Raw genomic sequence first — 18,518 nt, 5'->3', positions numbered from 1 at the left:
CATTTACGCATGATAAATGCTTATTTTATACTGCTATAATTTATAATAAATAAATATTTTAAATGTATAAATTATATTATAATTAAAATCTGTAATAAATAAATATTTTTGTACTTATAAATTATATTTAAATTTTGTTAAATAATTTATATTTTGATATATTATTTAATAATTGATTGATATTAAAAGTATAAGAGAATCTAGAATATGTATGTTAAAAGCGTAATTGAATTTTTTAAAAATAAATATATATTTAAATTAGTTTTTGATATTTTGTCATTGATATTGCATAATAGGATATATTCTGAAATTGGTGTAAAAAAAGATATATTCTGAATCAAGACATAATAGGATAAATAATTTGAATTTTAAAGAAGAATTATATATATTGAAAATTGATTTTTTGATATTAGTTACAAGTAAATCATATAATTGATTTTCTTTTTGGTTATTATCGCAAATAATTGTATATAAATAGTTAATGTGCCAAAATTAAGTTAAGTGATTTTTGCAGTGCTTGAATTCAATTTTTTTGATTAAATTTTATTTATCTTTTCAATCGAACTTTATATTAATTGGCATCTGTTTTTTTTTTTATCATGATGAAAAAGAGGCTAAAGAAAGAAAAAAAAAAAAAATAGAAGACTTACACTTATATATAAAGGGTTTGTCCTGTGTAAAAGCGAACCTACAAATACAAAATCCCTCTTTGATCATCCCTTGTTCGCGAATCGTGTTCGGTAGGACAATTGTCTTGGTTCCTTTTGCTCTCTCTCTTGGTTGGGTCAGTTGCAATTACTCAACCTATTTCATTCACATCTATTCTCAATTTTCTGTGTAATTAGAATTTATATTATTTTAGCGCGTAACTTTGGAATACATAGTGGATATCATAATTGCTAGGTCTTGTTCTCGCACCCCATGTGTTTGATGAATTGACGTGTATTTTATTTTAGATGTTTAGAATTTAGAGCATGCTTGCAAGCTCGTGAATAACCCTATTCACCATCCCAGCTAACATGACACCATGAAATCCCCCCCCCCCCCCCCCCCCCTTTTACAGTGAAATTAATTGAATTCTATTAGTATGTGATTGTAAATGTTTAGGCAGAACTGTAGAAGTAGAACACGTGATCAAAATGCTTATAGACTGATATGGTGTAAAGAAAAATTCTGATCTCATTTTGGTTAAATAGAGCAACAAAGATAACAAGTGCGGCGAAATTGCTATGGACCCATCTATCATGAAGCTTCTAGAAGATGATGAGGTTTACTCCGTTCTTCTTTCATTATTTTGTTTCAAGGAGAAAAACTTTGGCCTATCTTTTACTGAATTGGGGTTTTGCTTATCCTACCACTGTGTTTGATTGTTCACAGGATGAAACAATGCATTCAGGGGTGGATGTGGAAGCTTTCCAGGCTGCCCTAAATAGAGATATAGGTGGAGCTGGGTCTACTTCACAGTTTTCTGGTTCAGATGCAGGTATCTCTCAATTTTATTCATTATTTTCTGTTCAACATTAATCTCTCTCTCATTCTGGTAATGCTTGATTTCTTTGTTGTTATTTTTTATTATTCTATTCAAAGTCACTGCTTCTTCAGCCCATGTTTGAGTTTATTGTTTACTTTTTACACATTAAAAATAAAAAATGATATAGAAAATCTTTATGTTTGATCACGATGTTTGAAAACTGAAGAATTTTGGTTGTTGATGAATGTTAATTAACTATGCCTCAAGTTGATATCTCCATTTATGCCTTGTGTTTCTTTGAATGGAATTTGGCCAGTACTAGTTACAAAGGTCCAAGAGATGTTTTACTATTTAATATATGGACTAAACGGATTTCTACTTCAATATCAAATTATCATTATGCCCCACTACAACAAAGTATATGTGTGGTTAGATTTTTGTTGCTTTTTGTGGACTGCTAATTTTCTTGCCAGCATTGTTGATAGAGCTGATAATCAGAACTAAAATTCACTCTGTTGCTGAAACAAAATGACCTCATAAACAGGGTGAGTCTGGAACATAGATCTCTTTCAAACAGGAAAAGGAAAATAGAGCTGTAAGCTAGTTGAGGTGCCTACTTGGCTATCTCCTCCGGCCCTCCCTACCAATACCTTATTCAATGTAATACCCCTTTTCTTCCCATTTCCTCCCTTGTGTTTCGTCATCCTTACCACATAAAGCTGTTGCAGCCCAAATATGCACTCTGTGCTTTTATTTCATTGTCCTCATTGCCCAGAGCTTATATTCTCTATTACCAGTTATTGATGGTTCTCTAGATCTGAAGCTCTATTACCAATTGATAGGAGACCAAGCGCTGGACTACAGCTAACTGGATAGTTCCCCAATCACAGTGATAGGATATCGAATTTCTTCATGGAAATATGGAGGCTAACTCCTTAGGTAGAGATGGGTCTCTAGAATTCCACAAAACAGAAAAAGGAAAGTTATCACAGGTCATTTGAAGGGCCTGAAACCTACAAATTTGCACTAAATAATAGCCCACCTATCTCATTTCCCCCTGTTCCCTTTTATCCCACACACCCTCTAACTTCACCTCATTGCTTCCCAGTTCCCATGTGTGTTCCCATGTAGGCATGTCATGTGTTTGTAATAGCTTAAATAAATCCCTATTCTTCCCTTATTCATGTTTCTCATGTGGTCTAGCATAGGAATGCCTAACAATAACCAGTAGTAGCTGAAAGAATCACCTTGTCAAGGTGGAGGTTCTAGTGGTTGCCCTGTAGTAGCTGAAAGAGCTACCCTGGATCCCATTGCTTGGAGTATGGTGACTGAGTTCCATTCCTCTGAATTCTTTGTTATTTGAGTTGGCATTAGAGGTTTGAGTGATTGCCCGGTAGCTTCTGAAAGAACTCCCCTGGATCCCATTGCTAGAAATATGGTGGCTAGGAGTCCCATTCCTTGGAACTCACTTTGCTATTGGAATTGGCATTAGCAACTCCTGGATCAAACAATAATAAGTCATAGACCAACCAACCCTCAGGAGCTGATTGTGTGACCATTGCATTATAAATAATAGTCCCCTCTTTGTTTCTTGCAAGTTGCGACTACTACCATCATTTTTGCTTCTGAATAATAACTGTAGCACTCTGATTCTGAAACAAAGCTGCATGTAGCTTTCTGGTTTTGTTCCCCCAAATAATTGACTAAGAAGTAGTAATTCTTCTTTGAATCCCTTGAAAGAACAAGCATAGTGGGAGTTGAACCTTAATAGGAAAAATATTAGTTTTAGTTCTAAATTTAATTCAGTGTTGGGTCATGTGATTTTTTATATTTGCTTAGTGATTTCTCAAGTGACAAGTGCTCATTCTTTATGCTGCTATAATTGCTGCAGTGTTGTCTCAAGGAAGCAATAATATATCAAGTCAATCTTTATCACAGTGGCCTACTTCTAACCATGACACCCAAACTGACTGTCAAAAGCAAGAATCTAAAACTGCACAACAGCAAGAGCAACCTTCATCTGAGGTGGAACTGAAGCAGCACGGATCTCTTGCGGAACAACTACAGCATGTTGCTTCTCAGGACATAAATACTCCTCATTTATCACAGAAACAATCTCAAGATGAATGCCACCAAGCACCAGCTGTACAAGTTTCCCTCCCCAATTCTCAAGCTATCGGAATTCAGAATTCTGGAAAAGATCCAGTCCTTAATAATGAGGTAGTAAAGAATCATAACCCCAGCAGTGAATCTCAGTATGCAAAGTTGCAGCAGATGAGTAATCAACAGGCTACAGTCTCTGAGCAGCCGAGTAGTCAAGGAAATCGTAGTACTAGTAAACAAGTACCATTTGGCATGTTGCTACCCATCTTGCTTCCTCAACTTGCCAAAGACAGAGCCATGCAACTTCAAACTTTATTTGCTAAATTGAAGGTGGGTTTTCAAAATCCTATCTTGCTATCCGGTCATTTGGCCCCCTCCCTCTTTCTGTGTTAAGTTTTAGTATTTGTGATGATAGTTTAGGAGACCAGCTTATAAACAGATATCCCATGCTAGTATGCTACTAATTTTGTGTTTCATTATTTTATTGTTTTTTGTTCTAGAAAGAGGAGATACCGAAAGACAGTTTTGTGCGGCTTATGAAAGGTATCGTAGGGGATCAGATGCTTAGATTAGCATTAGCAAAGGTGCAAGTGCAACCACAGGTAGTAAGAGACATGATTTGTGTTGTGGATGGTTTTTATTGGTCTACTTAAATACTCCCTCCAGATTTAAATATAAGCAAAAAAACCTGTTTCACGCTAACTAAGAAAGTTGGTTAACAACATTGCACCAATCTCAATTAAAAACAAGGCTAAATGACCTATTTGGTCCTTTATCTTATTTTTTTGATTCAGTTTGGTCCTTTATCTTATTTTTTTGATTCAGTTTGGTCCTTTATCTTTTAAAAAGTTCAATTTGATCATTTATCTTACTTTTTTGGTTCAGTTTAGTCCTGTATTTTTTTAAAAAGTTTATTTGGTCCTTTATCTTGTTTTTTTTTGTTTTGTTTTAGTTTCGTCTTTTATCTTATTTTATTTGTTCAGTTTGGTCATTCAATCTATTTAAGATTGACACTGTTAATCATTTAAAAATGAACTTTTTTGGTTCAGTTTTCTCCCCTACCCCTGCACTTTATTTTTAACAAAAAAAGATCATTCTTAAATGATTAATGACGTCAATCTTAAATGGATCAAAGGATTAAACTGAAGAAAAAGAAAAGATAAATGACCAAAATAAACTTTTAAAAAGATAAAGGACTAAATTGAATCAAAAAAATAAGATAAAGGACCAAATAGGTCATTTGGCCTTAAAAAAATAAGTTATTTTCCTAAACTGCCTTCATTAGAATTTGATATCAAGAATAAGGAATCATTGGAATTAAGGCCCCTGTTAAATGAAGGGTTTTTTTTGGAGATGGTCTTGTTAAATGAAGTAAAATTAGTTAAGATTTGCTTAATATTAAAAACCAACACCCAATGGAATTTTTTGCTTATATTTGAAATCGAAGTAGTACTGATGTTATGGTCATGCTAAGATTCATGTTTTCATATTATTATAGATAAGGCCCAATCAAGCATCTGCTGGGCAGCAGCACCCTATGAGGATGCCAACTGTTGGTTCAGGTGCAAGGCAATTGAATGATCCCCATGCTTTAGCACAGATGCACCAGAGAAGTATGAATGCTGCCGTTGACCAATCTCGCATGGGTTCTTCGGCTGGCCATACTATGGAGAGCAATGCTAGAAAATCTCAGGAACTGGATGTTAAATTAGAATCTCAAGGATTGCAACCAAGCCAATTGACATCTTCCAGTTCCAACACAGTTGGCCAAGAAACAGAAAGAACATCAGTTCACATACAAGGGCTTAATAAGCAGCAGCAACAACATCTACATTTCCCATCAGCATATGGAAATAGTGGTGTTAACTATAACCCTTTTTCTGGGACAACCAGTAGTTCCACTTCATCTATCAAATCACAATCGCATGATTCACACATGAGTCAAATTTTGCATCAAAGTATTGGTTCAAATCATCACTTAAGTGGGTCAACACATGGTTTGAATGTAATTGGTATGCCAAAACTTGAACAGCAGAATTCTTTTAATGATCCCAAGAGACTGCCAGGTGGATCTGTGTCTCCTGCTGTAAACAATACAGTGTCTCAACAAACTAAAAATGCTTGGCAACCATCAACAAACAAAGAACAAAATCTGGGCTTAATGTCATCTGTTTCTTATGTCAAAAAGGAACCTAGTGACTTATCTACTGAGCAGCAAAATAGGCATAGTTTGTCTAAATTGCATGGGTATTCTCCTGTTAATTCTGCTCAGCTTGAACAGGGTGGTGCTAGTCAAGGAACTGTAAAGGATGAGTTTTCAAGAGGTCAAGCACCTCCAAGCATGCCTCCTACATCTACTGGCTTGCTGCCACAAAGTTCTGCTTCCCCTTCTGTAATGACCCAACTAGACCCCAGTGTCTCGGTAAGTTTGAGACCGACCGATGTATGTGATCTTGTCTAAAGAGAGAATGGTAAATTTTTGCAGGTCAAGTAGTGCCTAAATGTGTCTTTGTTCTCATGGGCATAATGTTCGCTAACAGTTCTGAAAACACTTTTGTAATTAAGTTTTGAGTAAGCATAGATAGTGCCCAAATGTGTTTTTATTCTCATGGGCATAATGCATCCTTTAGTACTATTTGATGCTGAATGTATATATGAAACATTAGTTCTCTCAGATATGTTTTCAGGAAATTTCATTTTTTGTTAAATTGTTTAACAAAGAATCTTTTTCACTAATAGTTCTGAAAACCCTTTCGTAATTAAGTTTTGAGTAAGCATAGATAGTACTCACCGTCTTTTATTTGGGATAGCTTATTTACTGTACTTTTAGGTAGAACAAAGCATGCAAGAAATGATTAAAACAACTCTGAAATTCATGATTGTCAATAATAATCAAGCAAAAAGTTTCCAAGTTATGAAAACTGAAAAGAGACATTTTATCCCTCCACACTAATTTATGCACCCCACTTATCCCCATAAAAATGTAATACCAGGAACCAAACTGGAAATAAGGTGGGATAGTAGTATCCTTAACTGGGAAAACTGAAAATCCCCAATTCATAAACCACAATTAATGAATATAAAAAGAACCCTGTTCGAAATCATCTTTATTCTGTATTTTACTTGTAACTAGCTCACAGATAATGCAATATATATATATATATATATATATATATATATATATATATATAGTAAGTTTGACACAGGATGTACAAGTGCCAAGCAAGCCAACTTCAAAGATAAAATTTTTCCTAGCTTTTGTTTTCTCTGTTTTAATTAACTATAATTGTGGGGCTGATTTATATTCCTTTTGATCATTACCAGATCTTAATTTTTGAGATTTGTTAGGAACTTAGTTAATTTCATTAGTTCCATCCTAGGTGTGTTTTTATAATTTTCCATCTATAGGTGATGGTGTTCATTTGGTTTTAGGTTTATGTTCTGTCATTTTCCTTATTTGGAAGACGACTAAAATTTGATTTTTTGGAAGCTCCACTGTCTCATGCACTGCTCATTCATTTTTATCCTAGTTCTCAGTTTACTCCTTCTGTGAGCCAATTTTCCAGGCTCATGCTTGGCTCTAGTTAGAATCATGAGACTTGAGTCCACATAATGAGCTCAATTGGGTTAAGCCAAGTGAACTCTCAACATTTAATGACCCAAATAAGGAGTTCCAGATTGCATAAAACTCACTCAATGGATCAAAAACTATTATTATATACTTTAGAAAATCATTTATGTACTTTCACCTGGTGATTTATTTTGGAATAGATGATTCATGACATTTTATCAAATCCTGTATGATCAAGCGGTCATGAGTTTGATCCTTGATGTCCGTAATCTTTTAAATAAGAAGTTAAATTTTAGCACAAGTTATGGTGTGTTTGAGCATTATTAATGCTTCAAGCATGGAAGCCCTTACAAGAGGGGGCATGTTAGATATAAAACCATTCATGTATTTTACCTAACAACTTAAGCTTTTGGGATAGTTGGGTTCATGACAAATAATTTGTGATAAATGTATACGTTCTAAAGATGTGTATGTTATGTCAGTTCATTAACCTTGATTGCTAGGTTTATTTTAATCCTTGATTGCTTTAATTTGTACTATTAGACCCATCATCAACCTTGATTTCCAATTTTACTAGCATTGAGATTTGACTCTTTAACCTATTGTTTGCAAAATTGCTCACCTCTAAGAAACCTCTGATTGATCAGTTTTCTTAAGCAAGTTTATGAGGTGCATCACAAATGTATTGTAAACTTCAATGGAGAATGACAAGGATATAATGTTGTGCTTGTTTTTTATTTCATGTCTTTGGGCTCCAACTTTAGTTTTTTAATAGAATCTACTATTGGGAAATACTAACTCATCTTGCTTTTTCAATGCATTTTTTTAAAAATTCCAAAATATTATTTACACTGAGCATGCCCCATGTTTATAAATATATCTTCAAATTTGTCGATGCCTAATTTCCTTTGGCCCACTTCTGAAATTGATCAGCTAAGCTCTCAGATCCCATCAAATGCTTCTGGAATTGGTGCAAGGACATCTCTTAAAAAGCCTGCTGCTGCCCAAAAGAAACCACATGAAGCACTTGGTTCCTCACCTCCTCCTGCAAAGTGAGACATGTCCTACTCTACTGGATCATGAATAACTTATTTTATGGGTTAATTTCTTAATCTCCTAACTCATTTCAATATATACATAATGTTCCTTTACCCTACAGTAAAAAACAAAAAACTTCTGGGGGATCTGTAGAACAAAGCATTGAACAACTTAATGATGTCACTGCTGTTAGTGGAGTTGACCTCAGGGTATGATACTATGCCAATGTTCAACTAAATCAGATAGTTTCAATAAGTAGGGAATGTTTACTCCTCTACCTCAGAATCTGGGAGTCATTTCTAATATTTCTTTGTTTTTACAGGAAGAGGAAGAGCAGTTATTTTCAGGGCCCAAAGAGGATAGTCGAGTGTCAGAAGCTTCTCGAAAGGCTGTACAAGAAGAAGAGGAAAGGCTGATCTTGCAGAAAGCTCCATTGCAAAAAAAATTAATTGACATCAGTCAGTGTCCTATTTGTGTCATACCTCTGTCCATCTGTTTTAGTTCTTTCCTTTTGAGCTGATCTAGATATGTGCTAGACATACAAAACCTTATGGCTACTTTATGTTGTTACTCTGGCAGTGGCCAAGTGTGGCTTGAAGGGTATGAGCAATGATGTGGAGAAATGCTTGTCACTGGTGAGATTCAAGCAATTTTTCACTTTTCATTGCAGTTGGTTTGCATGTAATCTTATGACTGAGTAAATGTTCAGTGTGTAGAGGAAAGGATGCGTGGGCTGATAAGTAACCTGATTAGAATATCAAAACAGGTCAGTCGATTTTTCTAGGTGCTCCTGCGAATAGTTTTTCATAATCGTATAAAATTTTGTACTTACAAGAATTTTTCTAATAGAGGGTTGATTTTGAGAAAACAAGACATCGGACTGTTGTCACTTCAGATGTTCGGCAGCAAATCATGACAATAAATAGGAAAGTAAGGGAAGAGTGGGATAAAAAACAGGCAGAAGCAGAGAAGATTAGGAAACTAAATGATGTGAGTTCCAAATATTGGAATTTTGTTGAGTTACTGACTACATAAAAACCTTGTTCATACACATTTCCCATCCTTGCATGTCTTGTGTATATTTTCATTTGTAACTTGTGTGCCTATCATTTATAGGTTGACAGCAATACTGGACTTGATGGTGACAAGGAGAAGGACGACGGCCGTGGTAAATCAATAAAGGTATTTATATCTCATTCTTATACTTCACCTTTGTCAACATTTGAAATCCATTCTGTGATTTATAATACGCTGCAGGTGAACAAGGAAGAGGATGAGAAGATGAGGACAAATGCTGCAAATGTTGCTGCCCGTGCTGCTTATGGAGGAGATGACATGCTGTCAAAGTGGCAACTAATGGCTGAGCAAGCCAAGCAGAAACGCGAAGGGGGGGTGGACGTGTTATCTGGTTCTCAACCAGCTAAAGATGTGAACCGCAAATTTTTATCAACATCTGGAAGAAGTACAAAGGATAATCAAGAAGGGGAGAAAAAAGGTTCATCTACTTTTATAGCAAGTTCAGGTGAGGTTTTTTTAAGCTGTTTTTCTGTTATTTCCATTGTAAAATTATTCGATTGCAAGATAGAAATCAATTTTAGTTATTCATGATCCAAATGCTGTTTCTTAATATATGTGGATAAAACAAATTAAGATAGAATAGAAGGAAGTGGACTATGTCATTGTCAGAAAACTCATTCATATAGAATAAAAAACTAGTCACTAGTGCATATGTTTTGCGTGATATTCTATACTTAGTTGAAAATGTTTTGATAAATATCTAGAGATTGTACAGTATCCTACTCTTTCCGCTTCTTTGGGCTGAAGGGACTGTATTGTGCTTCAGATTCCCCGGCCTTGCCATTGTCTTGTTACTAAATGATTAATGTTTCCAACAAAATGGTTTCAAGTAACATTTTGTTGCAGAGATGCTATGTTGGTTTGAATCAAGTAAATTGGTGCCTTTTTTTTTTATTATTGGTTTGTGCCACTTATCATTGCTGTTTTGCTCTTTTGATTCCTCCAACAGTGGCTAGAAAACTTGGGAGGAGTCATGCCATGGCACTTCAAACTAGGGTAGCTCGAAGCATCTCTGTCAAGGATGTGATTGCAGTCCTGGAGAGGGAACCCCAGATGTCTAAATCTCCACTCATGCACCGCTTGTACGAGAGAATTCATTCGGATGCCCCAGTTTAACAAAGGTTAAGCAAAGTACCTAGGTGTCTGGGTTTTTTAATGTTGTTGCTGAGCTTGTTAAGTTATTATCTTCTAATGCTTGCCGACAGAAATTGAAAGGTTTCCTCAAGTTGAAATCGGCTGTTTTGACTTCCACTTCATACAACCCTGGATAGTTTACCTGTTGAATTTGATTTTTCTCCTTTATTTGTGATCGCCTTGTCAGAGGTTTGCCTAGTTTTTGGTTCCATTGTGTGTATTCTTTTGTATAGTCACTCGGTAAAATTGGAAATTAGTGCAATTAAACAGAAACCTCTCACTGGGCAGGCTTTTTTAGCTACAGTGATGCTACTAACACAACAGCACCCCTATCGCCTTGTGCCATTGTTGTTTAAATGCTATTAAACTAATATTGAGCCAGAGTTGTAGCTTTTTGCTCAATACATTTGTAAGTGCAGGCCATCGAAAGTAGCATGATTCTTTAACTGAGTCTTTAAATTCCCGACATCCATGCATGAGGCGCTTTTACTTACAGCGACATTACTTTTTAAACATTCAAAATGCCATTTGTGGTGTTTTTTTTGGGTCCAATGAGAGGTTAGACTTGCAAGAGGGAGGGGGGAGGGAATAAGAGAATAGGAAAGGGACAAATAAATTGTGGAAAATCGAATGTGTTTACTCCCAATTTATGTCCGGCAGCTTAATCGAGCTAACTCGAGGGTAATTCAAAATGCTATTTCAATCTCCCAAATTTTGAAAAAAGTCAATGGGTAAATAGTCCATGCTTTTTGTTTTGTGGATCGGGTGGTTGCTTTGTAGTTATGAGCTTTAGTAAGATTTGAAGTACGATCAAAGGAGGAGGATCGGGGATTTGTTTAATGAACTTTATCCATGTAAACTATCGTACCGTGATTATTTGCTGCAGTTCAAATTTTAGCATTAGCTTTTTCATTTAGCTGGCAAATTAGGCCGAGTGTTTTAAAATTGAGATTCCAATCCGTTTAAAGAAATGAAAAAGGTGCAAATTGAGATATAAAGAGATTAAATATTTGAATCAAAGTAGAATGTAGAGGGATGAGATTGTGTAATTAAATAAAACACTACCTACATGTGAGAACTAGCAATGCAATAAGCTACTGTATTAATTGATAAAAAGTTATGAAAATGTTGATAATGATGAGCACATGAGCACTTTAAATCTCGTTTTTCTTTTTATGGTGCTTTGTGGTGGAGAATGTCATGTTTGCAACACTGACAGAATTTACTTATTATAGTTAAAAATATGCTTAAATAGTCTTTTGGTTTTGAGATTTTGATTGTCTTACGTTAGACTAGATGAGATTTAAAAAATATAATTTATAAAATGAATTACATATAATTGTTCTTGTTAAACTCATAATGATATGACAAGTAGTAGATTATTGATGTTTATCATCATTTAATGCGGTTCTTAATAGTAGGAATCATAATAAAATAAATTTAATTTAAATTAAAGGATTAAAAAAAATTAAAAGACAAATAAAAAAAATACCTTATTTTACAGGGATTATATTATTTAAGCCTTAAAAAATAAGATGTTTAATTGAAAAACTACTTTTTCGATTTTGACAAAAAAAAAAAGAGTAAAATGAATGAAACATGTGATGAATAAGAAGATAGAGGATGTTGGAGTTGGATAACGATGATGATCGTGGCAGCGAGTGATGAGTCAGCATAATCAACGTGGTCACGGACATACGTCCTTTTGCGCTTTTCTGTCACACACGTCGGTGACCCCTTCCCCGTTGTCTCCGCAACAACGGGACCCACTCACTCTACCCTTCCCAAATCCAAAAAGTTACAAATTCGAAAATGTTATATACAAAAAAAAAAAAAAAATCTAAAAAAAATAGAGATTGTTGTTGTATTAGAATTATGTGTAGCCAAAGCATAAAGTAAAATAACCGCAGAATATGCTTTGCTCTGTTGCACAGATTATCCCTTCCTTCCTTCCTTCTTATCATTTCTCTCATTAATTTTCTCTTCTCCAAAACAACCACCATTTAATCCCTAAACCTAATCCTTATACTTTAAACCCTTACTCACCAAACTGTTCATAGTTTTGTGATTTTTTTTTCCACTAAAAATTGTGTTATGGAGCTTCTGACGGTGGTGGATGATTTTTTTGTCACGGCTTCCCTGGCGCTTCTTCTCACCTTCATCGTCTTAAAGCTCGTTGAGGTCATCAACGACACTCACGCCATACCAAAACGTCACGTCGTCCACCGCGAACCGGATCGTCCGGTTTCTCATGCCGAACAACGCTTCACGGTTCAGCCCGCTCCAGCCAAGACCAAGGTCGGTTTCGTTAGTCCGGTTCAGGAGGAATTTGCCACGTGTGCAGTAGGAACCGAACACAAGATAGAAAAAAAGGCTGCCGTCAAACCGGTTCGTCCTCGTGGGAAACGGTTCACGGTTCATCCCGCTCAAAGCAAGAGTGGCGTAGAAACAGAATGTAATAGAGAAGAGATTGCAGTCGAACCGGAACGCAAGATAGAAGAGGCTGTGGTCGAACCGGTTCCGGTTCAGACCGAGGTCACTGTTGGTTTAATTAGTCCGGTTCAAGATGACACGTGTGTAGGAACCGCAGAGAAGATAGAAGAGGCTACTACGGTAGAATCCGATAAAAACGTTGAAGAGGAAATCGCTGAGGGCAATGAAGGAACACAAGAGTTGGATGATTCTGCGGAGAAGAGGAACGTGAAAAGCGTTGAAGAAATCAGCGTAGAACCTTCAACTGAAATTGAAGCTTCTGTTACAGATAGCGGCGTAAAAGAGAACTTCGATGATGATGATGATGATTGGGAAGGGATTGAAAGGAGCGAGTTGGAGAAAGAGTTTATGGCGGCTACGAAATTTGTTAGTGGCGAGGAAAATCGATTGGGGGGTGCTGGAAGCAATTTGAGGATGGAGTTGTATGGGCTTCACAAGGTTGCCACCGAAGGGCCATGCCGTGAACCTCAACCAATGGCTCTCAAGCTCGCCGCACGTGCCAAGTGGTATCAATTTTAAACTTACGTAACTCCCTTTTTTGGTATCAATTAATGCTTCGTGTTATGTTATGTTGTGTCATGCCTTGTTTAATTTGTTGAATTGCCTAACTTTGCATTGCCTTATTTTTTACTCTACTTGCTTGGTTTTGTTTTGAAGCAATTATTACTAATAGGATATTAGGATTTAAATTTTTACCCTTTCTAGATTTTTAAATAACGTGATAGACTGGGCATTGTTGAATAGAGATACAATCTTTTGACTTGCCGTGATTAGCTATAGAATTCACTTTTTTTATATTGGAAAGAAGTGTGTGCGCGCTTGTGTTTTTTTTTCTATTCTTAGGAATCGAAGACCGTCCCAAAGAGTTTATAATATGTGTGTGTGATTATTCAACCAATTGTGCTAAACATGTGTGTGTGATTATTTTTTTTATGCACCAAGATATTTCTGAATTGATGGCAAGAGACGACTAATTCTTTCTAGTGCTTAGAAGTTACCTGATTGGGTGTTGAATTGTCTTTCTTTTTTTTTTTTATTAATTGAAGTTTTCTTTTAATCTCTACTACAACGTTATTTATAAGATGGGAACATGGAGATTCAAATCCCCTTGTTAATAAGCTGTGAATGTGGAAATTGATGGGTAGAGGATAGGTTTCAATCACTCCCCCAAAAGACAAGAAACACAACCCAGTTCTGTGTACATAATTCCATAATTGCACTTGGTGTATGTTTGTTTAAACGTTTCCAACGGACTTTGCATCATCCCAAGGCTTAAAACGCAATAGACACGTCTTTGTTACTTATGCATTTCATTCATTGGAAAGAGTGAAAATTGGTTGCAACGTGTAAACAAACATACCCTTAGGCTGCGATGTTGTCAGCGAATATGGTCACCTAGTAATTCTCATGCATTTGGTTGGGTATTCCGTCAAGACATATATACATGAAAAATGGACAGATAAGAAATCAATCATTAATGTGAATGATAAGACTGTCTTAGTCATGCCAATATTTGAATTAATGGAAAGAGATGAGAAAGAATGAAATATAATGAAATAATTAATAACAACTTCAATTCCATTTGTTTGGATATGCTATAATGGAATGGAACAAAATTTCCATTCCATCTTATTTCTCCCAAATTGAGGATAAAAAAAGAAGGTAAATAATGAAATATGATGGAATAGATTCCATAGTTTTCAATATATCTCATCTTCATTTTATCAATCCAAATAATGAAACATAATATTTATATTCTCTTTTCCATCTTCTTCCATTAATTTAAATATAGAAGACGCAGGTATTATTATTCAATAGGGAAAGAAAAACTGTGTCAAACGCTCTAACTTGGTAAATCAATGTAAACAACCCATGGGGCCGTGTTGTACAAGTTACACGGCATAGCTTGATTGCTAGTTATAATAACAGGGTTGAGAGCTGCTTTGTATGAGTGATCGACAGTACTGCTTCCGTTGTGCAAGGAATGCTTGGCAAAAACTGGGGAACATGAATCCAGAGGTTGCAATGGAGCAGTATGTCAGCCTTCTTTCGGATAAATTTCCCGGATGGATGAAAGATACTTCTGCTGTGAGTTTTTGCTGTTGAGGCATATTGTGTTTTAATATCTTAACTCACATGGCAATGGAATTGAAGCAAAACCCTTTCGCAGGGAATAGGTGAACATGAAACCACAAGGCCTGAAGTTTCTGAGTCTGCTGCTTCTGATTTGAGCACAACTTTGTCTAATCAACAACAAATGATCACAACTGAAAGGTAGTTGATAGTCTATTTTTAATACTTGTTATTGTTATTCATTTGACCAATATTATTAGATCAAATTTTGTGTAGTTTGATTTTGGTTTATCTGATTTTATGATGGTTACATCTCTCATTCAGGGAGCTTGAACAAGAGTCTGATTCCAAGGACCGTAGCCCACTTACAGTGTCAGATTTGGAGAACAGTGTAAGATTTTAATATTATTCAGAGACTTGTTCATTGACGAACAATCATAACTTACATAATGTTGAATCTTAATGAAAAACATTATCTATCTATCTAGATTCTAGTGACCAAATTCTAATCTAGACACTTTGCACTAAAATGAGGAGCCACATAGTGAATAATCATACAAAATTGTTGAAGGAAAATGTAAGAAAACATAAACAGTTGGAGACTGTTGTTCATCTTGCAAATGTGGGATTTCATTGTATGTTTTACTTGTGTCGCTTCCCTTCTCTTACTGTATCATTCTTAGGCTTCTACCTGACACCTAGAATGATTTTTTTCGACAACTGCAAACAACTAGAATGATTTATTTTGTTCTTCCTTGGCTAACAGTCTGATTTTCTGTCCTTTTTATCTTGGTTTTTGCTCACAAATACCCTTTAAGCATTGCTTAAAGAATCAATAAATATTTTTTATTAAATCACGGTAGGGGGCATTGATAATAACAAATATTACTCATTCATATATATATAAAAAAATATTTTTGAAACCTTAGCTTATATCCTAAGGATATATATATTAGTATTCTCTTCTTTTTTTAAAGATGTCACCCAACAAAATTTGATCATATGAAATTTGTAAATGCAATCTTGGATGAAAATATTTGATGTTGCTCCAAAATTTCCCATGCCATATGTTACCATCTACTCTTTTTATCTATGTCATTGTTAGAATTATTTCAGAAATTGAAATTCATGAGTAGATTGCATAGACATTAGTTAGCTTAACATGGAAACTTTTCAGGTTAACAAATGATGGCATCTCTCTGCTAATATCCCGCGCAACGGGACATTCTCCTGCATTTATTTCGTCAAAAAGAAAGAGTGATTCAAGTATATAAGGAAGTACGAGAGATTCTTGGGCTGTTTGTTTTCTGCTTTGTTCCTTAAATTATTTGTTGATCATGATGTGTTCTATTGTTCTTCAATATGCTCAAGTTGTTAATATATTTTTTGTACATAAATAAATGTGTGTATAGGATCATATGCGCAGCCGAAGATTACGTACTTATGGTTGTTAAAAACTAATTATCAATATCATGTCACTCCTGTGGCATTTCAGAATGTTATGCTATCTAGTGCAATATCTCAATTTGACCAACTATCTAAGATACCTACCTATTTAAGTATTTATAAATTTCTTAGTAACGTGAAATCCGGTTACACCAAAGTCCAAACTATCGTTAAGTTTACTATCTTTTGATTTTTCATTCTACTGTCTTGGTTATATATGGTATTGAAGTCTGCTAGTAGATAAAAAAAATGTTGTGGTTCCTAGTGTGTATTCTTCCAGCACTCCGTGCTTTGCAATATTAGTGTGTTTAGATTGGTGGTTAGTTGAACTAATTATGATTTTTGAAAGTAATAAATAGTTGATTCTGTGGTGAATTTACCGTTATTTTATCTATTTGTTACTTTCAAAAATCATGGTGAGTTTAACTCTACCGCCATTTCAAATCTACACTTAATCTCAAAAGCATTTTGAGTTTAGGCCCCTTTGTTCATTCGAAGAAAAAAATCTCTCTACTACAATCTATTATTATTCTTAACTTGGGAACTGGGTTCAAGATTATGTTTATTAAAAATATCTGAAAAGTTACTAGAAGTTTTTAGTTGAAAGTTATAAAGTTAGCCTACTAGACTGGGTCTTGCTAGTTAGTGTTTTTAATATATTGGTTAAGGAACTAAAAAAAAAATCTTATTGTGTAAATTATAAGAGAACATAAATAAAATCATATGGAACGCAATCTTTGGTCTCACAATAATAATATTAACCCATGCTCTTAGGATATTGGTTAATATTTATCTATTAAATTATAGACTTGGTAAAGTTGTTGAAGTGATTGATAAATGTAAATGACAAATATGGAGATGAAGTAATTTAAATCATGGTATTTTATGAAGCTAGGGTACATACAACTATCTTAAACAATAGCTTTTTTAGTATATTAAATGAGAATATTTTTAGGAGTTTTACTTCAACAAAAACAAGAGTGATTTTAAGGATTTTTCTTAATATCTCTTTCAATCCATTATTATTAATATTTTGAATTCTAACTTGAATTTCACAACAAAAAAAACCTTGAATTTTAATATTTTTTATCATAAATCTCAAATATAATTTATATAGTTAAAATATTTATTTATTATAAATTTTAGTTACATAAAATAAATATTTATTTTAATACATGGACAAAAATGTATGCATATGTTTAATTTGGTTAAATTAATATGTTGATCCTTAAAACACATCCAAAACAAAACACGTTTAAGGGATATGATTGTAACGGAAGATAATTTGATCACAGATTCATGAATGGTACTATTTGGCAGGCTTATGCTTAAACCACCATCAAAATTGATACCACGCACCGGCAACTAGAACTGCTCGCTAGATTTTTCGGGGTTCATGTTATTGGTGTAACCGTTTTAATCATAGAGTATTTAAAAATATGGTAATTAGGGTCAACTATATAATACTCTAGCATTGTTTAAGATAACAATATTTACCATAATTTTATGTTAGTATTCGCACCTTCCAATTTTTAGTGCGTGCATACTATCAAGGCTACTCATGAAAGATGTCTAGCAACGTTGGGAAATTACCTTAGAGCCAGAGAGGAGGGGTAGCTTACCTTCAATGGTGGGGATGAAGGGTTCCCGACAAATGGTACCTTAGTCTAGCTAGGGCCTTAGGATGTGTTTGGTTGAAAAAGAAGAAGAGAAATAAAGAAAAAATTGTGTGAATTTCATGTAGATTTTACATCTCTTATATTCTATTTTAATTTTTTTAAAAAATATTTTTTTCTTTTTTATTTTCATCTTTTAAACCAAACCTATACTTAAAGGACCTATATAGACCAAGTGTTTCTGCCTAGCATGATTACATCTTTCAGGTTCTTCTACAACAATGAGACTAGGCCTGTACAAAAAAATTTAAAAAAATTAAGATAAACTAAATTTAAAAATTTAAACTATTTAAAATAGTTCCTAAACAAAATCAATCTATTATTTGGATTTCGATATGGTGTCCTTGAGACAATTGCTATTTGTACTACTCCTTTTTACTTATGCACACTTTTGTGTTTTCTTTTAATTTTAATTTTATTTAAAAAATATATTTTT

At 34.4% G+C, this 18,518-nt stretch overlaps 2 protein-coding genes across 2 annotated transcripts; both read left to right on the top strand.

Moving 5' to 3' along the window:
- The first annotated feature begins 665 nt into the window (after positions 1–665).
- On the top strand, positions 666–10,840 carry LOC114384699 (transcription initiation factor TFIID subunit 4b-like). Its single transcript, XM_028344433.1, has 15 exons — positions 666–784; positions 1,197–1,268; positions 1,378–1,483; positions 3,363–3,904; positions 4,075–4,176; positions 5,073–5,996; positions 8,079–8,197; positions 8,305–8,392; positions 8,506–8,641; positions 8,763–8,818; positions 8,893–8,949; positions 9,033–9,173; positions 9,300–9,365; positions 9,441–9,705; positions 10,210–10,840. Exons 2-15 carry the CDS (start codon positions 1,230–1,232, stop codon positions 10,374–10,376), a joined length of 2,808 nt encoding a protein of 935 aa, XP_028200234.1. The 5' UTR covers positions 666–784; positions 1,197–1,229; the 3' UTR covers positions 10,377–10,840.
- A 1,428-nt stretch (positions 10,841–12,268) lies between these two features.
- Positions 12,269–16,494, top strand: LOC114384904 (acyl-CoA-binding domain-containing protein 5-like). The gene is made up of 5 exons (XM_028344734.1): positions 12,269–13,393; positions 14,870–14,975; positions 15,058–15,161; positions 15,285–15,351; positions 16,138–16,494. The coding sequence occupies exons 1-5, from the start codon at positions 12,489–12,491 to the stop codon at positions 16,147–16,149; spliced, it is 1,194 nt and encodes a 397-aa protein (XP_028200535.1). The 5' UTR covers positions 12,269–12,488; the 3' UTR covers positions 16,150–16,494.
- The last annotated feature ends 2,024 nt before the right edge of the window (positions 16,495–18,518 follow it).

The sequence above is a fragment of the Glycine soja genome, chromosome 14 (assembly GCF_004193775.1).
Source record: "Glycine soja cultivar W05 chromosome 14, ASM419377v2, whole genome shotgun sequence".
NCBI classification, from domain to species: Eukaryota; Viridiplantae; Streptophyta; class Magnoliopsida; order Fabales; family Fabaceae; genus Glycine; species Glycine soja.
Note: the sequence above shows the minus strand (reverse complement) of the source record. Positions and strands in the feature narration are given on the sequence as shown.